The following is a 27921-nucleotide window of genomic DNA, read 5'->3' on the forward strand; positions in this document are numbered from 1 at the left end:
GTGAAGGGATCGCATGCAGGCAGTGGAAAACATACAGACTCTGGGGGGTATATTTATACTAAAGATGGGTTTTTAGAAGTGGAGATGTTGCACATAGCAACCAATCAGATTCTAGCCATTATCTTCTAGATGGTGCTGGAAAAATGACAATTAGAATCTAAAAACCCACACTTTAGTATATATACCCCCTGGAATAAAGGACCTGATTCAGATGCGGTTGCATTGCCGACGCAGCAGTGATCCTTTTCAGTGATGGAACTGCAAGGCATTGCAATTGTGGCAGAGATAGCCACTGGAGCATCGCAACAATATCAGCAACTGCATAAAGTAAACACGATGCAAATGTGAGGAAGATCAAGTACCTGCATGCCTCCATAGCTACGCAGAATGGCTATGGGAGCTGCGAAACTGGTGCCATGTTTTAAGCATACAAGATTGTATTTGCACGCCAAGATATGCCCCAGAAGTTGTCACAACATGCCTGCGTTTTTGGAGACACACCCCGTTACCTCCCCCAAACGGCCGCTTCCTCGCTGTGAATGGCACTGCAAAGTTACCTTTGCGTATGCGCAGTCTACAGATAATATTTCTGTTGCAACACCATTGAAGTTGCAACCGAATCTGAATGAGGCCCACAGTGCGCTGGTCAGAGAATAATGTGAATGGTTCAGAATTCTCTTTAAAACACTGTTTTATCTTTTCATCTTTTTTTATTTTTAGTGGAACGTACAACAAATACATCCTTTGATCTAGAGGAACAAATGACCATGTAAGCAGACATCTTATTTACGTCATTGTGTGTACATTTGTGTTTAAGAAAAAAGTGCATGTCAAAAATGAATTATAGCGTTTTCACAGACAGAACCATTAACATGGAAAACACCTATTTTATATTCATGTATTTAAGTGTTATTGCACATGGCTTTCCTCTGGACTATACTTTAGAGTTCAGCTGTGTAAGCATTTGGGGGTCTATTCATAAAGAAGTGAAAAGAGTGGAGAAAAGGACCAGGACACATGACAACCAATCAGCTTTGAAGGAAGCATTTGTCAAGTACATTCTATAAAATGTAAGGGAAATGCTGATTGGTTGCCATGGGCAACTTCTCCACTGGTCTGTTTCTCCACTCTTTTCATTGCTTCATGAATACACACCTTAGTAGTATTTTTGCACCCTGTCAAAATCCTTACCTTTGGTCACATTACACCCTAAAAATAAAATAAAATAAAAATCAGATTTATTCCAGCTTTATTTACACATTTCTCCATTCAACTAGTTAAAAAAAAAGGAACAGCTCTGAAAGTTTCTAAAAAATGAAAAACTAGATTAGCGTTGTTTTCTTGGTGGTATGTTTAGGGTCGTAAAGTTGCAAGGTGAAACATCGGCCATCTTCAGCTGTCTAGCAGGAGCTGCAGGTTTCCCACAAGAATTTAGGTGTACTTGGAAGCATAAATTGTCCCATCAATCTTGACCAATTGCCCAGTCCTTGCTGAAGAGAGACACCCCTACAACACAATGTTGCCCAGCGGTGCAAGTGGGAGGCTACTTGCGGGTACGATGTATCCTTAAGAATTTAGCCGTGGGTACGCCGTACCCACCGCCGCTGGGCCGCCTCTCCCTCCGCTGCAGCTTACCTGCTGCTCCTGCGGCTGTACTGTAGTGCCGCCGTAGCGGTGGGGAGGTGGGATCAGTGCTGCCGGGCACCGCTCCATAGATCACCTGCTGCTCCCGCGGCTGTACTCTAGCGCTACCGCCACATGGAGAACAGTGCCGCCGGCCTGCGCCCGGCACTGCTCCAAAGATCATCCTCTGCTCCTATAGCGCAGCCACCGTGGGTGGAACAGTGACGCCGGCCTGCGCCCGCCACCGCTCCACAGACCCAGCCACCGCCAGTGTCCACGATCAGCTACTGCTGCCGCCACTTGCACAAACAGACAGCTAGATGGGAGGGGACTTCCTACGCAGCAGGACAGCACCGCGGCTCATGTAAGGGCAATCAGCGGTGGAAGGGGACACAACTAACAATTGCCATGGTGTGCTCGTGGTTGTTCCTGTCTAGATAGGGGGGCAACATAGGCTATTAAGCCTATATCACAGTATTGACTATTACATATGAGGACATATGTACCTGGACTGGGGGCATATCTGGCACTGCGGAAACATGTGTATCTGGCACTGGGGGCATATCTAGCACTGGGTGCATATCTGGCACTGTGGGGACATGTGTATCTGGCACTGGGGGCATATCTAGCACTGGGTGCATGTCTGGTACTGTGGAGACATGTGTATCTGGCACTGGGGGCATATATGTATCTGGCACTGGGGGCATTTATGTATCTGGCACTGGGGGCATATATGTATCTGGCACTGGGGGCATATCTGGCACTGTGGGGGCATTTCTGTATCTAGCACTGGGGGCAATGTATATCTGACAATTTTGGGGCATTTGTGTATCTGGCACTGTGGGGTAATGTGTATCTGGCACTGTGGGGCAATGTGTATCTGACACTGTGAGGAAATTTATATCTGGCACTCTGGGGGTATTTGTATAGCTGGCACAGTGAGGCAATGTGTATTTAGCACTGTGGGGCAATGTGTATCTGGCACTGTGAGGCAATGTATATCTGGCACTCTGGGGGTATTTGTGTATCTGGCACAGTGAGGCAATGTGTATCTGGCACTGTGGGGCAATGTATATCTAGCACTGTGGGGCAACGTGTATCTGGCACTATTGGGGTCATATGTGTATCTACCATCCCCACCCCCATATGTGTATCACACCCCCATTTTCATTGGCTACACCCCATGTGGCATTTGGCCACACCCATTTTTTGGGTGTGCGCACACAGTACCTATAAGACATTTTTTCTACTTGCACCACTGATGTTGCCTCCACTCTGCTTCACAGTAGGCATGGTGTGTTTTTGGGTGGTGTGCTGTGTATGGTTTTCGCTACATGTAAAGCTTGGAATTCAGTCCAGAAACTTCTGTCTTGGGCTCATCTGACGATACAGCCATTTGTCACATGGCATCAGAATCTTCAAAGTTTTTTTTTTTTTTTTTGTAGTGTGAATAAGTGTAGCGGTTGTTCTGAGAAGATTCCTCTTACATCCTAGAGGATGCTGGGGTCCACATTAGTACCATGGGGTATAGACGGGTCCACTAGGAGCCATTGGCACTTTAAGAGTTTAACAGTGTGGGCTGGCTCCTCCCTCTATGCCCCTCCTACCAGAGGTGCAAAATGTGCCCAGAGGAGCCGGTCACAGCTAGGGGAGCTCCTAGAGCTTCTTTAGTTTTTTTTTAAAGAGTTAGGTAGGCACAGGGAGGCTGACAGGACATTGAGCTCCTGAGGGGAAAGATTGTTCGCCGCCACAGGTGATCGCTCACCCCCGCAGCATGCCGCCACCCCCTTACAGAGCCAGAAGATAACCAGTGGTGAGTGAGTCACCCCCCCCCCCCCCCTAGCAAGCGGGGAGCCGGTGTAAAGATGGCGGCAACATGGGTGGGAGCGCAGTACTGACGCACTCCGGAGGCTCAGCTGTAGTTAGTGTGGCACTGTGAGGGCTCCCTGAGCCAGCGCCGTACCCTACACTGGTCAAAAGTCTGTCAGGGACCTCCGGTTGTGCTGCCAGCAGTAATCCTCAGGCCATTGTAATGCTGTGTGGAGCGAGACGCAGTGCCATATTTAGGGGGCGAAGCTTCTCCTCAGAGCGGACCCAGCAGCGTTCAGCGCCATTTTCCTGCCTGCAGATCCTGTGTAGAGACGCTGACAGGGAGAGCTGTCCCTCCAAGCAACTCCAGCTATCCTGTGCGGTACCAGGGGGTTGTAGAAGGGGGGTGGAGCGAAGTACATTCTGTGTAGTCTATTAAGGTACACAGTAGGTGCTAGGTAGTTGTATTTACTCTATCTAGGAAAGCGCTGTGTGTGGGTTGGCTCCAATCTCTGTGGCTCTCTGTGGCATACTTGGGGGGAAACTGTGTCTATCATTTCCCTGTGTGTGTGTGTGTGTGTGTGTGTGTGTGTGTGTGTGTGTGTGTGTGTGTGTGTGTGTGTGTGTTTTGCAGTCTCACATAGCCATGTCTAGGGACTCTGTGTCATATGCTGCGGAGGATAATTCCTCTCAGGAGGATCCAATTCCATGTACACAGGATTGTAATGTCTTGTCTCAAATCCCTGTTAATGAGCCTGAGTGGTTAGCCTCTATTAAGAGTATGATTTCTCATATCTCTACTAGGATAGCTAAGACTGAGACTGAAACTCATGTTTTAAAGTCTAAGGTGGTTTGGTCAGGTTCTGTTCCTATTCCTTCAAAATCCCCTAGCGTACACCCTCAGAAACGTGCTCTTGCCCAGATTATGCAGGATGACACAGATACTGACTCTGACACGGCTGACGGTGATGGGGATGTGCTGCTGGGGGCGGCATCCCTTGCAAAAGGGGTGCAGTTGATGATTGAGGCCATTAGAGATGTGTTAAATATTGCTGACACAACACCTGAGCAGGTTGAGGAGGCTTACTTCACAGACAATAAGAAAGCCTTGCTAACCTTCCCTGTGTCTAAAGAATTAAACGCTATATTTGAAAAATCCTGGGAAAACCCGGAGAAAAAATTCCAGATCCCAAGAAAGGTTCTGGTTGCCTTTACCTTCCCTGTCGAGGATAGGAAATTGTGGTTAAAGACGTGTCTCCTCGCCGCCGTGTCCAGCGGGGGAGATCCGATGCAGGCAGTCCAGGCGGGTGACATAACTCGTCAGCATCGAGTCTCTCGAACGGCAGTGTGTGGTCCTCTGTGTTACCGCTATCCACCAACGCGTTTCGTGCTATATCTAGCACTTTTTCAAGGTAGAATCTTATTTAAAAGTCAGTATATTTATACAAAAAACTTTATTGTCCATAACTAGTAAAAACGGAAGTTCCGGTCCAGAAGTGACGTAAAAATTGCGGGAACCTCATGGATCCAAAAGAATAAAAACAAGAAAAGAAAATTTCTTTCTTTGTTTTAAAAGTATTCAAAGACACTAAGAAATCAAGTAAAAATAAAAATAAAATACAGGTGCCACAATGTTATTGAAATTTGATTGTATAAATGTACGGTATATTATAAAAAGACGTTTAATTCAATATCATTATTGTGTCCTCTTGGTTGTAATGTTTTTAATTCAAATAACCATTTGCTTTCATTTTTCTTCAACTCTGAGACTATATCTCCTCCTCTCCAATTCGTTTTTACTTTTTGAATGTGTAAAAAAGTTATCTTTATTGTGATTTTCCAAGAAATGATTTAATAAACTATGGGTTCTCAGTCCTTTTATTACATTGTAAATATATTCTACGAATCTGATTTTTGCTTTCCTTTTTGTCTGTCCCACGCATTGGTATCCGCAAGGACAGGTTGCTACATAAATTACACTCTCTGTTTCAAATGTCAGATGGTCGTTGATTCTGTAGCTTTTTACGGTAGTATATGATTTCAATGTAGTTGTTGTTTTGGTAGATTTGTCTTTATCATTTTTGCATGATTTACAGTGGAGACATCTAAAATATCCTTTTGTATTCATCAAACATGGTTGTTTGTCATTCTTCATAAAACTGGAGACTAGTAACTGTTTTATATTTTTCGCCTTCCTTTACATCACCTGTGGTTTTTCTGGAAGTATTGGTCGCAAGGTTTCATCTAGTAATAGGATATGGCAGTGTGTTCTTATATTTTCAATCATATTGGTATTGCTTGTGACATGTGTGATGAACGGTATGTTGAATGCTTGATTTTTGTTTTTGTCTTTGTATTTTAGTAGATCTTTCCTTTCCACTTGTTCCACTCTGGCCATTTCCAACTCCAATTTGTCACTTTGATATCCCTTTTCCATAAATTTTGTCTTCATTTCTTGGCTTTGTATTTTGAAGATTTCCAAATCTGTGCAATTTCTTCTGAGTCTTTGGAATTGTCCTCTTGGAATATTAGAGATCCATTTGTTATGATGATTGCTTGTAGTTGGAAGCATGTTGTTTCCGTTTACTGTTTTGATATGTGTTTTTGTCTGTATTGTATTGTTATATGTGTATATTTCCAAATCTAGAAAGATGACCTGTTGTTTACTTGATGTAGTGTCGAATTCTAAGTTGATTGTATTACTGTTGATGTAGTTCTTGAACTCTTTCAATTTTTTGCTTCTGTTCCGCTCCATATAAAGAAGATGTTGTCTATATAGCGGTATCAGCATTTGAGAAAGTCGATTGTATTTATTATTTGACCAGATGTTATCATCTTCCCATTTGGCGAGAAACAGGTTTGCATAACTGGGTGTCAGTGGTGTACCCTGCCACATTTTTGTAAATGGAATTTGTCCTCATTCCAAAAATAATTATGTGTTAGTACAAATTCTATGTTTGCCATGATGAAGTTGACTTGTTGATTAGGTAGTTTTGTGTTCTTTGACAGAAAAAATCTTGTATGGGTACATCCTATCTCATGTGATATGCATGTATATAAAGACTTCACATCGGTGGTGCAGAGTATATAGCTTTCGTCCCATTGTATAAGTTCAAGTTTTTGCAAAATGCTTGTGGTATCTTGGAGATGACTTCTCTGTTCGGTAACCAGTGTCTGAAGAAAGAAATCTGTGTATTTGGACAAATTGGATGTAATTGAATTAATTCCAGATACGATTGGCCGACCAGGAGGGTTATAAGGATCTTTATGAATTTTTGGTAGACAGTAGAATGTGGGTATTTTCGGATGTTTTTGTAAAATGAAGTCATATTCTTTTTTGTTAAGAATTCCTATTTCTAGTCCTTCCTCCAGATGTAGTTCGAACTCTTGTAGAAATTGCATTGTGGGATCTTGTTTGAGGATTTCATAAGTTTTTCTATCTAAAAGCAGTCTTTCTGTCTCTTTTTCATACATCTCTTGTCCTATGATAACGACTCCACCGCCTTTATCAGCTGGTTTAATGATGATGGAGGTGTCTTCTTTTAGTTCTTTTAATGCTTCTATTTCTGCTTTCGATAAATTCTGTTTTATTTTTTGCCAATCTGGAATTTTGTCTTTCTTCTTCTAATAACTTTTTGAATGTGTCAATATGGGATCCTTTGCAGTACGGATTGAATGTAGATATTGGTCTTAAAGTTGAATGCAGAAACTGATCCTCTGAAATCTTGGTGGTAGTATATGTGTCTTGTTTTGCAAAATGTATTTTTTTATACATATCTTGCGTATGAATTTCTGAGCATCAATATAAAGATCAAATTTGTTGATTTTGGATTGAGGTGCGAACTTTAGACCTTTTTGGAGTACTTTCATCTGAGGATTGGTTAAAGTTTTTCCACTTAGATTGTATACTGTGGGTTTCTGTGTTAGTATGTCTTTCTTCTTGCTCCTGCTTCTGCCTCTTTTTCCTCTTCTCCTATATTTCTTCCTCCCCTCAGTTTCTTGTTTTTTGGTGTGATCACATCGGGCGGCTTCCTGACACCATGGCTCATGTCTAAAAAATCTTCGTCGTCCTCTGATTCTTCCTCATTCTCCTCACAGTGATTCCTTTTTGTTGAAAGTTTTCTTGATTGGCGTATTTTTTCCAATTTTTTGTTTTGTATAGTCTGTAATATTGATTTGTATTGATTGTCTTCTTTTTGTATTGCCTGTTGTTGTCCTAGTTTGAATGAGTTCTGCATGGTTAGGTATGTATTGGTGTATGAAAAATGATTTTTGTTGTACAGTTGATAGTTCCTATTTCTTGGAGTTGATGGATTTACCTTAATCATTGGTTCCTTCCATCCCCTTTTATTTTGTTGATTTCTTATTGAGTTGAATTGTTGTGGTTCTTGATTTCTCTGTGACCCTTTCCATCTTTGATTCTGGAATGATTGTTCTTGATTTTCCTGGGGTCTTCTCCACTTTTGTTCATACTTGAAACTTGATAGAAAATTCTGTGTTGTTCTTTTTTTATTGAGGTATTGTTTGTAGTTTTCTTGTTCTTCTACATCTCTTTTAAATTTTCTTTGTTTTTGTAATGTTATATCCTCCTCCAGTTTTCCTATTTTGTCATTGTTCATCTTCATAAAATTTTTGAAGTCCTCCATGTTTGATAGGGGTTCAGACCTCTTTTCATATATCTGGATGCTCTCATTAATTTTATTCATCGTGATTTATTCATCTTCAATTATTAATTTGATGAGATCTGTAGAACATTTAGCAACATTTCTTCCTACACAAACTAACTTATATGAAAAATGGAACAAAATCTTAGATAAATGTTCTACGGATCTGATCAAGTTAATAATTGAAGATAGACAAATCACGATAAATATAAAACAGTCGCTAGTCTCCAGTTTTATGAAGAATGACAAACAACCATGTTTGATGAATACAAAAGAATATTTTAGATGTCTCCACTGTAAATCATGCAAAAATGATAAAGACAAATCTACCAAAACAACAACTACATTCAAATCATATACTACCGAAATAAAAGCTACAGAATCAACGACCATCTGACATGTGAAAAGAGGGTGTAATTTATGTAGCAACCTGTCCTTGCGGGTACCAATATGTGGGACAGACAAAAAGCAAAGCAAAAATCAGATTCGCAGAACATATTTACAATGTAATAAAAGGACTGAGAACCCATAGTTTATCGAATCATTTCTTGGAAAAGCACTCCTGCACCGGATACATCTTTGGACGAAGACGGCACATATACTGAACCCGCAGACACTGACGCAGATGTTTCTGATGGGGAATTGGTTTCTCAAGTGAATGTGCCTGATCTCCTGGAGACCATCAGGCTGATTCTTCAGATCATTGACGATACCGATCCTCAGAATGCTTCTAAGAAGATGACCAAACTGGTTTTACCTCATTCTGACCACCTAGTGGACATACGTCAGGAATCCTGTGAAAATCCAGGGAAAAAGTTTACACATCATAAGAAGATGCTTGCTCGCTGTCCTCTCTCTGCAGGGCTGACTAAAAATTGTGAAACACCGACTCCAGTGGACTCACATGTCGCAGCGACGGATAAGCGTGTTGAGGGCTGCTTGAAGTCTATTTATAGTCTGGCAGGAGTAGTGCATAGACCCACTATTGCGGCCTCATGGGTTGCCAAAGCCATTACGGCTTGGGTTCAGGAGGTGGAGGGGAACTACCGTCCAACTTTCCTGACAATGCAAAACAATGCCTCTCCTATATTGTTACAGCTTCTCAATACATTCAGGAGGCGGCCTCCGATGGTGGTGTCCTGGCGGCCAAAGTGGCTACTACGTCCATCCTGGCCCATCGGATTCTCTTGCTATGGTCCTGGTCTGTGGACATGGACTCTAAAAGAAAACTCTGGAGGTTCTCCCGTTTAAGGGAAACATTTTGTTTGGGGAAGATCTCAACAAAATTGTTGCTGACCTGGCCTCTGCTAAGACTGCATGTCTACCTAGTACTGCTCCTTCAACGTCAAAGGCTAAAAGTACTTCCTTTCGTTCCTACAGGTCTCCAGGTAAAGTCAAGGGTCAGGCGTACTCGAAACAGTCTCGCACTTCCAAGCCCGGTAAGCCCAAGCCTAAATGAGCCTGGGCCGCCCGTCAGCCCGCTTACAAATCTGAGAAGCCTGCCACATGATGGGGTGGGCCTCTCCCTGGGGGACCCCCAGAGCCGGCCATAGGCATAGGCAAACTAGGCAATTGCCTAGGGCATTTGATATGCATAGGGGCATCATCAGCTTCTGCTGATTAAAATGATATGCGGCATGCCTATATTCTGTATGTAGCATTTCATATGCAGATACAGCCACAGTCTCACACAGTATATTGGCATGCTGCATATCAGTTTAATCAGCAGAAGCTGCTTGTGCATCCTAGCCACATAGCAATGCAAATAAGATGCATTTTCATTAAAAAAAAAGGTGCCCGATGTTAGCATTGATGCAAGATTTGTAAGGATACATCTGTATCCAAGCAGAGGCAGAGGTCACAGTGTTAGTGGAAGTGTGAGTGCTGTGTGCATGTGAGTGGGTTGGTTGTACAGTAGTGTTCAGAATATGTGTAAGGAGCATTATGTGTGTCACGTAAAAATGCATTAATAATGTGCAACATATGTGTAAAGGGCCACTATGTGTGTCATTATGTGTATAAGGGCATTAATAATGTGTGGCATATGTGTAACAGGGTACTACTGTATGTGTGTCATTATGTGTATAGGGGCACTAATAATGTGCAGCAAATGTGTAGGAGGCACTATGTGTGTCATTATGTGTATAAGGGCATTAATAATGTGTGGCATATGTGTAAGGGACATTATGTGTAAAAGGGCATTAATAAAGGTTGTCATAATGTGTAAGGTGCATTATGTTTATAAGGACATTAATGTGTCTCATATGTGTAAGGGGCATTACTGTGTGGAATTGTGTATAAATGCATTACTAATGTGTGGCATTATGTGTATAAGGTGCTCTACTATGTGGCGTTGCATATAGAAAGGGCACTACTGTGTCGTCTAATGTGAATAAAGAGCAATAAGGTGTGGTGTAATGTGAATAAGGAGCAATTCAGTGTGATGTAATGTGAATAAGGGGCTCTACTGTGAGGAGTAACGTTTATAAGGTAAAGTGATACTACTGTGAGATGTAATATGAATTATGGACACTATCGCAAGATAAAATGTGAATAAAGTTGCAGTACTGTGTGGCATAATTGGAATTGAGGTTACTATTGTGTGGCCATGCCCCTTCCCAGCAAGAAGATGCGCCTTTTTGGGCTGTGCGTCAAATGTGCGAACTGTTCCTATTTTAAATATAGGGGGTACAAGGACTGCTATGGGTCAGGGTGATGGTGCTGGGAAAGAGGTGCAAGGTCAGAGGCAGAACCAGCGGTGGTGCTAGGGGGCACCAGCCAAAATCTTGCCTAGGGCCTCATATTGGTTAGGGCGGCTCTGGGGACCCCAGAGTGGGAGGCCGACTTCTAGAGTTTGCTCAGGCATGGTTAAATACCACTTCGGACGCCTGGGTACGGGAAGTCATCTCCTTCAAGAAGCGTCCCCCTCGTCGGTTTTGCTCAACATACATCCCTTCAGGTCTGAGAAAGGCAAATGCTCTGCAAGTGGTGGTATGATCCCTCCTGGACACAGGAGTGGTAGTACCGGTGCCCCGTTTCTCAGAGGGGCAGGGGGTGCTATTCCATGCTGTTCCTAGTCCCGAAGCTGAATGGGTCCACACGGCCCATTCTCAAACTCAAGTCTTTGAACAAATCGGTGCGGGTATCCAAATTCCGTATGGAGACTCTCCGCTCTATTGTTCTGGCTTTGGAGCCAGGAGATTATATGGTATACCTGGATATACAGGATGCTTGCCTGCATATTCCAATTGCCATGTCGCACCAGCAATACCTGCTATTTGCTATTGGCAACCCCCATTATCAATTCCAGGCCTTTCCCTTTGGACTAAAGACATCTCCGCGAATCTTCACCAAAGTAATGGCGGTGATGACGGCTGTACTACGCCGTCAGGGTATCAGAATCCTGCCGTATCTGGATGATTTGTTGATCCTGGCCAACTCGCCAGAAGTTCTCCTCCGTCATCTGGAACTGACGGTCCAGTTTCTGCAAGCCCACGGGAGGCACATCAACTGGAATAATTCATCCCTGGTCCCTGCTCAGAGCATGGTGCACCTGGGAGCAGTGTTGGACTCTCACAACCAGCGGTTGTTTTTGTACCAGAAGAAAGTCCTGAACCTTCAGGACAGAATATGATGCTTCCTGTCTCGTCCACGAGTGTCGATACACTCTGCGATGCAAGTACTGGGCCTCATGGTATTGGCTTTTGACATGGTAGAGTATGCTCAATTTCATTCCCGCCCTCTACAGAAACTGGTTCTTGTGAAGTGGGACGGCCTGCCTCACCGGATCAGGTCTTTTTGTCTTCAGAGGTCCATCTGTCACTGACCTGGTGGCTCCAGGACGAGCAGCTGAGCAGGGACCATCCCTTCTGGTTCTCCAACTGGGTCCTTCTGATGACGGACGCCAGTCTGAGGGGTTGGAGAGCGGTGTTGGAGCAGCACTCCTTCCACGGTTGTTGGACCTGGGAGGAGTCTCGCCTCTCGATAAATATTCTGGAACTGCGGGAGGTGTTCAATGCGCTGACACTCGTCCTGCATCTGGTACAGAAAAGGCCTGTTCAGGTACAGTCAGACAACGCCACCATGGTGGCGTACATAAATCATCAAGGCGGCACTCGAAGCTGCATGGCAATGATGGAAGTGTCAAAGATTCTTCAATGAGCGGAACGCCATCGGCCAGCCATATCGGCAGTGTTCATTCCGGGAGTCCTCAACTGGGAAGCGGACTTCCTCAGTCGTCAGGACGTACACGCCGGAGAGTGGAGCCTTCATCTGGAAGTATTTCAACTCCTCGTGGACAAGTTGGGTCTTCCAGATGTGGACCTGATGGCGTCTCGACACATCAACAAGGTTCCGGTCTTCGGAGCAAGGACAAGGGATCCTCAAGCAGCGTTCGTGGACGCACTGGCAATTCCATAAAACTTTCGGCTGCCATACGTGTTCCCTCCGGTGTCACTCCTGCCAAGGGTAATAAGAAAGTTCAAGCAAGAAGGAGGAATCCTACTTCTGATCGCTCCAGCGTGGCCCAGACAGCAATGGTTCTCAGACCTTCAGGGTCTCTCGATAGAGCATCCTCTTCTACTTCTACAGCGCCCAGACCGCATCGTTCAGGACCCCTATGTCTACCAGGACTTGGCCCGACTGGCTTTGATGGTGTGGCTCTTGAAGCTTCCGTCCTGAGGGCCAACGGTTTTTCTGAGGCGGTCATTCAAACCTTGTTGAAGGCCCGGAAACCGGCTTCTGCGTGGATTTATCATAGGGTCTGGAATTCTTACTTTGCTTGGTGCGCATCTAACAATCATGAAGCTTACAAGTCTAGTACGGCCAAACTTTTGGCCATTCTACAACAAGGCCTTAACTTGGGCCTTCGTCTGGCCTCCATCAAGGTTCATATTTCTGCCTTGTCGGTTTGGTTGCAGAGAAATATTGCGACATTACCTGATGTGCATACATTCACTCAGGGTGTGTTGCGGATTCAACCTCCTAATGTCCCGCTGGTGGCTCCTTGGGACTTGTCGGTGGTTCTGGAGGTGTTGCAGGGGTCTCCGTTTGAGCCTCTTGAATCTGCAGACCTTAAGTGTATTTCTCGTAAGGTATTATTTTTGCTGGTTATTGCCTCTGCTAGACAGGTGTCGGATTTGGGTGTCTTCTCTTGTAGGTCACCATATCTGATTTTTCACCGCGATCGGGCGGTTCTTAGAACACGTCCCAGGTATTTACCTAAGGTGGTGTCTTCTTTCCACCTTAATCAGGAGATTGTGGTTCCGGCTTTTGTCTCTCCTGATTTGTCTTCCAAAGAGCGGTGTTTGGATGTGGTACGGGCTCTCCATATCTACGTGAAGGGAACTGTCTCCATCAGGAAGTCAGATTCTCTCTTTGTTCTGTTTGGTTTTCACAAACGTGGCTGGCCTGCTCACAAGCAGACCCTGGCCAAATGGATTAGAATGATGATTGCACGTGCTTATGTACAGGCTGGCCTTCCAGCTCCTGCTACCATTAAGGCCCATTCTACTCCGTAGGTTGGACTTTCTTTTTTGGCGGCCCGCCGCGGTGCAACCCTTGAACAATTGTGCAAGGCGGCTACGTGGTCCTCAGTGAACACGTTCATAAGGTTCTATGCCTTAGATACTGCAGCTTCCCAGGATGCTTCCTTTGAACACCGGGTTCTTGTGCCCGCTACAGTGCATCCCCTCCCATAAGGAACTGCTTTAGGACATCACCAATGTCATTCCCTGTGGAGCCCAGTGTACCTCGCAGAAAGAGATTTAGCAAAGGTAAGTTCTTACCATAAATCTCGTTTTTCTTTATCACCAGTAGGCCAGGATTGTGTCAAGCTTGTGAGATAGTTGTCACATGCACATACCGACCTATCTCAGCCATAAAGACTTGGATGTCCTTTGAAGTTGCTTCGCTCGCCAGGCTGCGGGCAGGGCCGTCTTAACAGCAGTGTAGGCCCCTGGACACAGCAATGCACTGTGGCCCCTTCCCATCCTCCAGTGGTAGGGGTGGGGGCCGCTATCAGCGGCTGCTTTGATGTCCTGCGGGCAGTAGGGGGTGTTCTATCTTCCCCTCAGCATGTAGTACCTTGAGCATTACTTTCTGCTAATTACCTCTTTTCTGCACAGATGGGGCAGGAGGGAAAACACTAAACTGTAGAAGGGGGCATTGGGCTGAATGAAGGGGCCATGGTACATAACTACCAGGGTGGTAGGCAGGGCCGGTTCCGGGGCTTCTGGCGCCCCGGGCGGCATTGGGGGCGTGGCTTCATACAGGGGGCGTGGTCATTTACGCCCCCTGTACAGACTGTAATGATGCGCGGTGTGCGATGACGTCATCGCGCACCGCACATCAAAGGTCCTCTCCACGAAAGGAAACTAGACGCGTAGGACCTTGGCTGTGCGGTGCGCGATGACGTCATCGCGCACTGCACAGTAAAGGACCTCTTCACGAAGGGAAACTAGACGCGTACGCGTCTAGTTTCCCTTCCCAGCGGCCAGCGGCAGCAGGGCGACAGCGGGGGCCGGGGGGCACACACTGCAGCAGTGGATCTTGCCCTGGTGCGGCGCCCTCGGGACGGCGCCCTGCGCCCTCCGGATGGCGGCGCCCCGGGCAAAAGTCCTGCTTGCCCGTGGCAAGATCCGCTACTGGTGGTAGGATGTGTGTAATATGTAGGGGAGGGGGCTTTATAGTCATCACATTCTGGTGGGAGGGCAGCTTGCTTGGCTGCTATCTCCATTTCCTAGAAATAGATTTCTTAGCTTTAAATGGGATAAAAAACTAGAGAGTCCAGGGCCGGTGCAAGGTTTCTCAGCACCCTTGGCAAATAGTCAGTGCCAGACGCCCCTGACCCCCCCAACCCCTTCCCTGTGCAGACACGCCATATTATAAGTTCAATAGCCACCGCCTGATAATTTTGCGATTTGGGTTAGGGTATTATCGATAGGATGTTAGGACTGATTTACCAGTGCGGGTTAGGGGTGATTATTAGGGAGAGGTGTATGACGCAGATGCTGGTCGCTGCCAGGAAGCCATATACGGATGTACGGTGTGGCGCTGTCGGTGTGTTACCCGCCGCCTGCACTGTTCCGTGCGATGCTGCTCACCTTTTCCCTCTGCTGGGCTGTGAGAGTGAGTCACTGAGTTGCGCCGTGTGAAGGTCCCACCCCTGGTCTCCTCCTCGGGCTCCAGCAGCTCCGTGCTATGCCCTCCATTGCTTGGGAGACCTGGCGGAGGGAGCAGATCTTTTACACAGTCACCAGTCAGGAGGGCAAGGGTAAGTGAGCGACACAGTCACTTCCCTAATTTTTTTTTTTTTACTTTTTTGTTGTTGAACTCAGCGCCGCACCCTTTAAGTGCCACTGACCTTAGGCAGCTGCCTAAAGATGCCTAATGGTGGCGCCGGTCCTGAGAGAGTTCCACCTTTCAGGAGGTATAGAATTCTTGGGGATCAGAGTTCAGGAGCCAGAGCAATCTACCAATGAAAATATAAAACTGCATATTAGGTGTGTGGAGCTGGAGCAGGGACCATCTGCTTGAAGGCTGATATCTGGGCATATTGGAGCAAGCTGCCAGTGCCCACCAAAAGGGAGAGTCCCAGCTTTTGGCGTATACCCTCAGAAAAACTCTAAGTCAGACAGAACCCAAAATTTCTGGCTGGGAAAGCAATTAACAGGCTTGGATGGGGACCACTGCTTTGAAGTCGGATTTCTCCGGTTCCCCAGGGCTGATTTTAAAAAATCTGGTACCTCTGGAAAGAGGGGGCCCTCAGCTATCAGCCTAGGCCCTTATACTCCTTGGGCCCTTGGGCAAGTGCCCATTGAGCCCATACGAAAAGACAGCCCTGGCTGCGGGTAAGAGCCCTCATACCGAGTTGATCGCTCGCTAGCTGCTTTTAGCAGCAATGCAAACGCTAAGCCGCCGCCCTCTGGGAGTGTATCTAAGCTTAGCAGAAGTGCGAACGAAAGATTAGCAGAACAGTGCTGACATTTTTTCAAGCAGTTTCAGAATAGCTGCAGACCTACTCCTTCCTTGTGATCACTTCAGTCTGTTTAGTTCCTGCTTTGACGTCAGAAACACGCCCTGCGTTCAGCCAGCCACTCCCTCGTTTCCACAGGCACACCTGCATTTTTACCTGACACACCTGCGTTTTTTAGCACACTCCCAGAAAACGGTCAGTTACCTCCCAGAAGCACCCACTTCCTGTCAATCACTCACCGATCAGCAGAGCGACTGAAAAGCGTCGCTCGACCTTGTGTAAAACTGCATCGTTTTTTGTGAAAGAACTTCGCGCGTGCGCACTGCGGCCTTACGCATGTACAGAAATGCAGATTTTTTGCCTGATCGTTACGCTGCGAACAACGGCAGCTAGCGATCGACTCGGAATGACCCCCAATGTGCTTTTCTCTGCTACCGCTGCGCACGTTACTATTCCCAATCATATTCCACCCTGATAGTAAAGTATGAAAAAGTAAAAAATAAAAATGTGAAAAACCCATGCCGACCCTTCCCTGTGTCGACCATTGTCATGTCGACCATTTGTCAAAGTCAAACTTTTGCCCATGTCGACCTAATGCAACCATTAGTGGTCGATCTATTGATTGTCGACTTCAATACTGTCGACCTATCATCTGGATATCCCTGTTGGTAGCTTCTCTGCTCAATATCCTCCTGGCTCTGTCATCCAGTTGGCAAGGTATTTGTGCACACTGTCCTATTCTCCTGGAAATAATAATAATAATAATGTGTGTGTGACATGGGGGATAATAATGTGTGTGTGACATGGGGGATAATAATGTGTGTGTGACATGGGGGATAATAATGTGTGTGTGACATGGGGGATAATAATATGTGTGTGTGACATGATGGATAATAATGTGTGTGTGACATGGGGGATAATAATGTGTGTGTGACATGGGGGATAATAATGTGTGTGTGACATGGGGATAATAATGTGTGTGTGACATGGGGGATAATAATGTGTGTGTGACATGGGGGATAATAATGTGTGTGTGACATGGGGGATAATAATGTGTGTGTGACATGGGGGATAATAATGTGTGTGTGACATGGGGGATAATAATGTGTGTGTGACATGGGGGATAATAATATGTGTGTGTGACATGATGGATAATAATGTGTGTGTGACATGGGGGATAATAATGTGTGTGTGACATGGGGGATAATAATGTGTGTGTGACATGGGGATAATAATGTGTGTGTGACATGGGGATAATAATGTGTGTGTGACATGGGGGATAATAATGTGTGTGTGACATGGGGGATAATAATGTGTGTGTGACATGATGGATAATAATGTGTGTGTGACATGGGGGATAATAATGTGTGTGTGACATGGGGGATAATAATGTGTGTGTGACATGGGGATAATAATGTATGTGTGACATGGGGGATAATAATGTGTGTGTGACATGGGGGATAATAATGTGTGTGTGACATGATGGATAATAATGTGTGTGTGACATGGGGGATAATAATGTGTGTGTGACATGGGGGATAATAATGTGTGTGTGACATGGGGGATTATAATGTGTGTGTGACATGGGGGATTATAATGTGTGTGTGACATGGGGGATAATAATGTGTGTGTGACATGGGGGATAATAATGTGTGTGTGACATGGGGATAATAATGTGTGTGTGACATGGGGGATAATAATGTGTGTGTGACATGGGGGATAATAATGTGTGTGTGACATGGGGGATAATAATGTGTGTGTGACATGGGGGATAATAATGTGTGTGTGACATGATGGATAATAATGTGTGTGTGACATGGGGGATAATAATGTGTGTGTGACATGGGGGATTATAATGTGTGTGTGACATGGGGGATTATAATGTGTGTGTGACATGGGGGATAATAATGTGTGTGTGACATGGGGGATAATAATGTGTGTGTGACATGGGGATAATAATGTGTGTGTGACATGGGGGATAATAATGTGTGTGTAACATGGGGGATAATAATGTGTGTGTAACATCGGGATAATAATGTATGTGTGACATGGGGGATAATAATGTGTGTGTGACATGGGGGATAATAATGTGTGTGTGACATGATGGATAATAATGTGTGTGTGACATGGGAATAATAATGTGTGTGTGACATGGGGGATAATAATGTGTGTGTGACATGATGGATAATAATGTGTGTGTGACATGGGGGATAATAATGTGTGTGTGACATGGGGGATAATAATGTGTGTGTGACATGGATAATAATGTGTGTGTGACATGGGGATAATAATGTGTGTGTGACATGGGGATAATAATGTGTGTGTGACATGGGGGATAATAATGTGTGTGTGACATGGGGGATAATAATGTGTGTGACATGGGGATAATAATGTGTGTGTGACATGGGGGATAATAATGTGTGTGTGACATGGGGGATAATAATGTGTGTGTGACATGGGGGATAATAATGTGTGTGTGACATGATGGATAATAATGTGTGTGTGACATGGGAATAATAATGTGTGTGTGACATGGGGGATAATAATGTGTGTGTGACATGATGGATAATAATGTGTGTGTGACATGGGGGATAATAATGTGTGTGTGACATGGGGGATAATAATGTGTGTGTGACATGATGGATAATAATGTGTGTGTGACATGGGGATAATAATGTGTGTGTGACATGGGAATAATAATGTGTGTGTAACATGGGGGATAATAATGTGTGTGTGACATGGGGGATAATAATGTGTGTGTGACATGGGGGATAATAATGTGTGTGTGACATGGGGGATAATAATGTGTGTGTGACATGGGGGATAATAATGTGTGTGTGACATGGGGGATAATAATGTGTGTGTGACATGGGGGATAATAATATGTGTGTGTGACATGATGGATAATAATGTGTGTGTGACATGGGGGATAATAATGTGTGTGTGACATGGGGGATAATAATGTGTGTGTGACATGGGGATAATAATGTGTGTGTGACATGGGGATAATAATGTGTGTGTGACATGGGGGATAATAATGTGTGTGTGACATGGGGGATAATAATGTGTGTGTGACATGATGGATAATAATGTGTGTGTGACATGGGGGATAATAATGTGTGTGTGACATGGGGGATAATAATGTGTGTGTGACATGGGGATAATAATGTATGTGTGACATGGGGGATAATAATGTGTGTGTGACATGGGGGATAATAATGTGTGTGTGACATGATGGATAATAATGTGTGTGTGACATGGGGGATAATAATGTGTGTGTGACATGGGGGATAATAATGTGTGTGTGACATGGGGGATTATAATGTGTGTGTGACATGGGGGATTATAATGTGTGTGTGACATGGGGGATAATAATGTGTGTGTGACATGGGGGATAATAATGTGTGTGTGACATGGGGATAATAATGTGTGTGTGACATGGGGGATAATAATGTGTGTGTGACATGGGGGATAATAATGTGTGTGTGACATGGGGGATAATAATGTGTGTGTGACATGGGGGATAATAATGTGTGTGTGACATGATGGATAATAATGTGTGTGTGACATGGGGGATAATAATGTGTGTGTGACATGGGGGATTATAATGTGTGTGTGACATGGGGGATTATAATGTGTGTGTGACATGGGGGATAATAATGTGTGTGTGACATGGGGGATAATAATGTGTGTGTGACATGGGGATAATAATGTGTGTGTGACATGGGGGATAATAATGTGTGTGTAACATGGGGGATAATAATGTGTGTGTAACATCGGGATAATAATGTATGTGTGACATGGGGGATAATAATGTGTGTGTGACATGGGGGATAATAATGTGTGTGTGACATGATGGATAATAATGTGTGTGTGACATGGGAATAATAATGTGTGTGTGACATGGGGGATAATAATGTGTGTGTGACATGATGGATAATAATGTGTGTGTGACATGGGGGATAATAATGTGTGTGTGACATGGGGGATAATAATGTGTGTGTGACATGGATAATAATGTGTGTGTGACATGGGGATAATAATGTGTGTGTGACATGGGGATAATAATGTGTGTGTGACATGGGGGATAATAATGTGTGTGTGACATGGGGGATAATAATGTGTGTGACATGGGGATAATAATGTGTGTGTGACATGGGGGATAATAATGTGTGTGTGACATGGGGGATAATAATGTGTGTGTGACATGGGGGATAATAATGTGTGTGTGACATGATGGATAATAATGTGTGTGTGACATGGGAATAATAATGTGTGTGTGACATGGGGGATAATAATGTGTGTGTGACATGATGGATAATAATGTGTGTGTGACATGGGGGATAATAATGTGTGTGTGACATGGGGGATAATAATGTGTGTGTGACATGATGGATAATAATGTGTGTGTGACATGGGGATAATAATGTGTGTGTGACATGGGAATAATAATGTGTGTGTAACATGGGGGATAATAATGTGTGTGTGACATGGGGGATAATAATGTGTGTGTGACATGGGGATAATAATGTGTGTGACATGGGGGATAATAATGTGTGTGTGTGACATGGGGGGTAATAATGTGTGTGACATGGGGGGTAAAAATGTGTGTGACATGGGGGGTAAAAATGTGTGTGTGACATGGGGATAATAATGTGTGTGTGACATGGGGGATAATAATGTGTGTGTGACATGGGGATAATAATGTGTGTGTGACATGGGAATAATAATGTGTGTGTAACATGGGGGATAATAATGTGTGTGTGACATGGGGGATAATAATGTGTGTGTGACATGGGGATAATAATGTGTGTGACATGGGGGATAATAATGTGTGTGACATGGGGGATAATAATGTGTGTGACATGGGGGGTAAAAATGTGTGTGTGACATGGGGATAATAATGTGTGTGTGACATGGGGGATAATAATGTGTGTGTGACATGGGGATAATAATGTGTGTGTGACATGGGGGATAATAATGTGTGTGTGACATGGGGATAATAATGTGTGTGTGACATGGGGGATAATAATGTGTGTGTGACATGGGGATAATAATGTGTGTGTGACATGGGGGATAATAATGTGTGTGTGACATGGGGGATAATAATGTGTGTGTGACATGGGGGATAATAATGTGTGTGTGACATGGGGGATAATAATGTGTGTGTGACATGGGGATAATAATGTGTGTGTGACATGGGGGATAATAATGTGTGTGTGACATGGGGGATAATAATGTGTGTGTGACATGGGGGATAATAATGTGTGTGTGACATGGGGGATAATAATGTGTGTGTGACATGTAGGAGAATAATGTGTGTGTGACATGGGGGATAATAATGTATGTGTGACATGGGGGATAATAATGTGTGTGTGACATGGGGGATAATAATGTGTGTGTGACATGGGGGATAATAATGTGTGTGTGACATGGGGATAATAATGTGTGTGTGACATGGGGGATAATAATGTGTGTGACATGGGGGATAATAATGTGTGTGTGACATGGGGATAATAATGTGTGTGTGACATGGGGATAATAATGTGTGTGTGACATGGGGATAATAATGTGTGTGTGACATGGGGGATAATAATGTGTGTGTGACATGGGGGATAATAATGTGTGTGTGACATGGGGATAATAATGTGTGTGTGACATGGGGGATAATAATGTGTGTGTGACATGGGGGATAATAATGTGTGTGTGACATGGGGGATAATAATGTGTGTGTGACATGGGGATAATAATGTGTGTGTGACATGGGGGATAATAATGTGTGTGTGACATGGGGGATAATAATGTGTGTGTGACATGGGGGATAATAATGTGTGTGTGACATGGGGATAATAATGTGTGTGTGACATGGGGGATAATAATGTGTGTGTGTGACATGGGGGATAATAATGTGTGTGTGACATGGGGGATAATAATGTGTGTGTGACATGGGGATAATAATGTGTGTGTGACATGGGGGATAATAATGTGTGTGTGACATGGGGATAATAATGTGTGTGTGACATGGGGGATAATAATGTGTGTGACATGGGGGGTAAAAATGTGTGTGTGACATGGGGGATAATAATGTGTGTGTGACATGGGGGATAATAATGTGTGTGTGACATGGGGGATAATAATGTGTGTGTGACATGGGGGATAATAATGTGTGTGTGACATGGGGGATAATAATGTGTGTGTGACATGGGGGATAATAATGTGTCTGTGACATGGGGGATAATAATGTGTGTGTGACATGGGGGATTATAATGTGTGTGTGACATGGGGGATTATAATGTGTGTGTGACATGGGGGACTATAATGTGTGTGTGACATGGGGAATAATAATGTGTCTGTGACATGGGGGATAATAATGTGTGTGTGACATGGGGGATAATAATGTGTGTGTGACATGGGGGATTATAATGTGTGTGTGACATGGGGGATTATAATGTGTGTGTGACATGGGGGACTATAATGTGTGTGTGACATGGGGAATAATAATGTGTCTGTGACATGGGGGATAATAATGTGTGTGTGTAACATCGGGATAATAATGTGTGTGTAACATCGGGATAATAATGTGTGTGTGACATGGGGGATAATAATGTGTGTGTGACATGGGGATAATAATGTGTGTGTGACATGGGGATAATAATGTGTGTGTGACATGGGGGATAATAATGTGTGTGTGACATGGGGATAGTAATGTGTGTGTGACATGGGGATAATAATGTGTGTGTGACATGGGGGATAATAATGTGTGTGTGTAACATCGGGATAATAATGTGTGTGTAACATCGGGATAATAATGTGTGTGTGACATGGATAATAATGTGTGTGTGACATGGGGGATAATAATGTGTGTGTGACATGGGAATAATAATGTGTGTGTAACATGGGGGATAATAATGTGTGTGTGACATGGGGATAGTAATGTGTGTGTGACATGGGAATAATAATGTGTGTGTGACATAGGGGATAATAATGTGTGTGTGACATGGGGGATAATAATGTGTGTGTAACATGGGGGATAATAATGTGTGTGTAACATCGGGATAATAATGTGTGTGTGACATGGGGATAATAATGTGTGTGTGACATGGGGATAATAATGTGTGTGTGACATGGCGGATAATAATGTGTGTGTGACATGGGGGATAATAATGTGTGTGTGACATGGGGGATAATAATGTGTGTGTGACATGGGGGATAATAATGTGTGTGTGACATGGGGGATAATAATGTGTGTGTGACATGGGGATAATAATGTGTGTGTAACATGGGGGATAATAATGTGTGTGTAACATCGGGATAATAATGTGTGTGTGACATGGGGGATAATAATGTGTGTGTGACATGGGGATAATAATGTGTGTGTGACATGGGGGATAATAATGTGTGTGTGACATGGGGGGTAAAAATGTGTGTGTGACTTGGGGGATAATAATGTGTGTGTGACATGGGGGATAATAATGTGTGTGTGACATGGGGGATAATAATGTGTGTGTGACATGGGGGGTAAAAATGTGTGTGACATGGGGGATAATAATGTGTGTGTGTGACATGGGGGGTAAAAATGTGCGTGTAGCACACATTGGAGCCTTAATACAGTATATTTAATGAACATGAGAAAGATGATTATTAATGTTAATCATCTGCCTCTCGCAGTACACATTCCATGTACATCTGTCTCCACAATTATAACTGATGTATGGGGAAGCTCCTGGACTGCAGGTAGTAGCTTCTGTGAAACTCTAGTATGTTGCACGTTATGACAGGTACCACTGGGCAGAGTTAGTGTGCTTATTGCTTAGCACAGAGTAGGTGCTAAAGTTACGTACCCAGGTACAAAAAAGAGATTTTCCTTTGCTGAATGAGATTACATAAATTACATTGAGGGGTAGAAGCCACGTTTTGGAGGAGCTTTCATTCATTAATGGAGGACAATGGGTTTTTTCTTTAAACTCCAAACATATTTTTTTCAGTTCTCAGAGATAGTGGAATCAAGGCATCAGCCTCAGCTTTCAGTGCCTTGTGACTAATACAATGAAATCATTCAGACACAACAGAACAGCTTGGAGCACCGCATGTTTTGCACCTTTGTAACCTTAAAAGTCCTAAGCAGCTGGAGACTGTGACAGGTACTTTAGGGTTGGTCAAAAACTTTCCTGTGTTTCCTCAGGAGCCTGGAGAGACTTCTGGTAATTCTTCTTTACTGTTTATACTTGAATAACTTTTATAAAACTTGAATTTTTCATAGTCAGTATTTCCCAGCCGGCTCCTTTGTTCAGCCTCTAGAGTTCATACACACTGGAGCTATGATGGACTAAGGTTGCCAACATTACTTAAATATTTACTGCACTATTTTAGTGTACAATTTTTATTGGTTTAATGCTACACTCTTTTCAGTATTTTATTATCTATTACTTATTATTAGTTTTTAATTTAGATAGTGACTAAATATTTTCTTGGACCAAAAACCCTACTACCTAGGACACTAAGGGGGCAGAGTGATTGACATGAAGTGGGCGTTTCTGGGTGTCAATTGACCGTTTTCAGGGAGTGTTCGGAAAAACGCAGGCGTGCCAGGAAAAACACAGGCGTGGCTGGGCGAATGCAGGGCGTGTTCGTGACGTCAAAACAGGAACTGAACCGTCTGAAGTGACCGCAAGCGCTGAGTAGGTCTGAAGCTACTCTGAAACTGCATTAAATTATTTTGTAACCGCTGTGCAATCCTTTCATTCGCACTTCTGCTAAGCTAAAATACACTCCCAGTGGGAGATGACATAGCGTTTGCACAGCTGCTAAAAACTGCTAGTGAGCGATCAACTCAGAATGACCCCCTCAGAAAGCTGAACTGGTGGAACTCAGCGAACTGTAACCAGAATGGAATCTGGTATATTGTGCACTTCCCAGGAACACAGGCTGGGCAACTGAGATGTGTCTCCTGTTGAGAAACAGCATTCAATAGATTCAGACAGGAACAAGGGCCGAGTTGTTCGCTCGCAAGCTGCTTTTAGCAGCTTTGCACACGCTAAGTCGCCGCCTACTGGGAGTGAATCTTAGCATCATAAAATTGCGAACGACGTATTCGCAATATTGCGATTAGACCTCTCTTAGCAGTTTCTGAGTAGCTCCAGACTTACTCGGCATCAGTTCAGTGCTTGTCGTTCCTGGTTTGACGTCACAAACACACCCAGCGTTCGCCCAGACACTCCTCCGTTTCTCCAGCCACTCCCGCGTTTTTCCCAGAAACGGTAGCGTTTTTTCCCACACGCCCATAAAACGGCGTGTTTCCTCCCAGTAACACCCATTTTCCTGTCAATCACATTACGATCACCAGAACGATGAAAAAGCCGTTAGTAAAATTCCTAACTGCATAGCAAATTTACTTGGTGCAGTTGCAGTGCGAACATTGCGCATGCGCATTAAGTGGAAAATCGCTGCGATGCGATAAAAAATACAGAGCGAACAACTCGGAATGACCACCAAGGTCTTCTCAACTTGGAATATTGCCCAACAGAAGAAATTACTGCAGACATTCTCACCAAGCCATTGGCTGGAGAAAGACATCACAGACTATATAGAAAGATGGGTCTCGTGGCCAAGTCTCACCTATTGAGAAGGGGTATGGAGAAACAGTATTCAATAGATTCAGACTTGATGTGTTACACAGGAGGGACAGCAGGTGGAGCTGTCGTATATATGTTATGCGTTTTACAGTCTGTGATGTATATCTCACACTTGTTTGTTCCTGTATTCTGAAGTTTACATGAAGGAGAGAGATGGAGCATGCATGATGGCAGCTCATGCACAGATATACTGTTTTGACTATCAGTTTGTATTATGATCCGTTCCAGTTTCAATATATAAACAAGTTATACCACAAAGAGCTTTCCGGTGTGTGCCTACATGATTCAAAGATAGCTCAGAGGTGGTCCTGACTGCGCTGGTAAAGTACTCTGTAATAACAACAGGCTATGGGCCCAGACACAGGGGATCCCAGTTACCAGGAGCAAAGATTACTAGGATCAAGACACAAGAACCATCTCTGAGAGATCTGCACAGCAGCTGTGAGTAAACCCAGTTTCTCATACGTCCTAGAGGATGCTGGGGTCCTCTTCAGAACCATGGGGTATAGACGGTTCCGCAGGAGCCATTGGCACTTTAAGACTTTTCTAGAGTGTGAACTGGCTCCTCCCTCTATGCCCCAGACCTCAGTTTAGAAAATGTGCCCAGGCAGACTGGTCGCACTCCAGTGGAGCTCTACTATTTCACTGAAAAGACTTTATGTTAGGTTTTTTTATTTTCAGGGAGACTGCTGGTAACAGTCTTCATGCTTCGTGGGACTTAGGGGGAAGAAGTAGGAACCAACTTACTAAATAGTTTCTTGGCTCTGCTTCTTGCTGACAGGACACCATTAGCTCCTGAAGGATACTGAACACTAGCTGCGGCTATGCGGTCACTCTCACAGCACGCCGTCACCCTCCTAACAGAGCCAGAAGTCAGAAGACGCGTGAATATTATTACCGTCAGATCTGCAAGAGGGACCTCCGGTTATCGTGACGGCTCAAGGTATTGCGCTGTGAGCGGAAACGCTGCGCGGACATACTGCCCATACACAGAGCACAGCAGGGTGAAGGGTGCTGTGGGCGGCTCCCTGGGCAGCATGAAAACCTACTCTTACACTGGCAAAAGTAGAATATTATGCCGTGGCACAATCCTACACCCCCGCCAGTACAAATATTTTAGTGAGAAATTCTGAGGAGAAACACGCCATTACAGGGGACGGAGCTTCCTCCTCAGTCAGCTAGCACACTGCTCAGTGCCATTTTCTCTGCACAGGCTGCAGGGGAAGAAACACTGGTCCTCCTCCACTTCTGAACCAAGTATCAGGGTGTAAATAAGGGGGCAGCACAGTGTATTTGGTGCTGTATTGTATAATTTGACATTATAAAAGCGCTACAGGTCTCTGTGGACATTTTAGATTACACAGGGATTTTATATTGGCGCTGGGTTGTGAGCTGGCTAATCCTTTCTGTGTCCTTCTGACAGATTTTACTGTGGGTCTGTCCCCTATAAAGCCCGGAGTGTCTGTGGGGTGTTTGTGCTCTTGTGATGACATGTCTGAGGCAGGGAGCTGAGGGAGCCATTTTAGGGACACAGAGTTGTAATGAGGTGGCGCTGCCGGCACACCACAAGCCTGAATGGGTGAAAGAATTACGTGATAGTGTGAATCATATCTGTAAGAGATTGGATAAGTCTGAGTCTCATGCAGAAACCTGGAGAAAATCAGTTGAAGATGTGATTTTTAATAGTTCTGCTTATTCATCCACAGGGGACCCCTCTGGATCACATAAAAGGTCATTTGCACAAGTAGTACATACTGATACCAACACGGACTCTGATTCCTGTGTTGACACTAGTGATTCCAGAGGAATGGATCCAAAATTAGCAAAGAACATTCAGTACATGATTGTTGCTATAAAGGAGGTCTTAGAATTTACAGAAGCCTCTCCTTTACCTCAGGAGAAGGCTTTTATAAAGAACAGAAAATTAACGTAACTTTTCCTCCATCTCATGAGCTGAACACTCTCTTTGAGGGAGTCTGGGTAAACCCTGAAAATAAATTTCAGATTCCCAAAAGAATTCAGGTAGCTTATCCTTTCCTGGCAGAGGATAGGAAAAGGTGGGAGTCACCCCCCGTTTTAGACAGTGCCCTGACACGATTAACAAAAAAGGTAATTCTCCCTGCGCCTGGGACGGCTTCCCTAAAGGAGCTGGCAGACCGCAAGTTAGAGACTACGTTAAAATCTATTTATGTGGCCGATGGAACACTACTCAGACCTA

The 27921-nt window shown here is 44.3% G+C and overlaps 1 protein-coding gene across 2 annotated transcripts in view; it reads left to right on the forward strand.

Moving 5' to 3' along the window:
- The window catches only part of LOC134927268 (ATP-dependent translocase ABCB1-like), a 406228-nt gene that overhangs the window by 129743 nt on the left and 248564 nt on the right, over positions 1 to 27921 (forward strand). For both annotated transcript variants that reach the window (XM_063921481.1, XM_063921480.1), the window contains exon 5: positions 721 to 769. In XM_063921481.1, the coding sequence (XP_063777551.1) occupies positions 721 to 769 (49 nt within the window). The remainder of the gene's footprint in view (positions 1 to 720; positions 770 to 27921) is intronic.

The sequence above is a fragment of the Pseudophryne corroboree genome, chromosome 5, assembly GCF_028390025.1.
Source record: "Pseudophryne corroboree isolate aPseCor3 chromosome 5, aPseCor3.hap2, whole genome shotgun sequence".
NCBI classification, from domain to species: Eukaryota; Metazoa; Chordata; class Amphibia; order Anura; family Myobatrachidae; genus Pseudophryne; species Pseudophryne corroboree.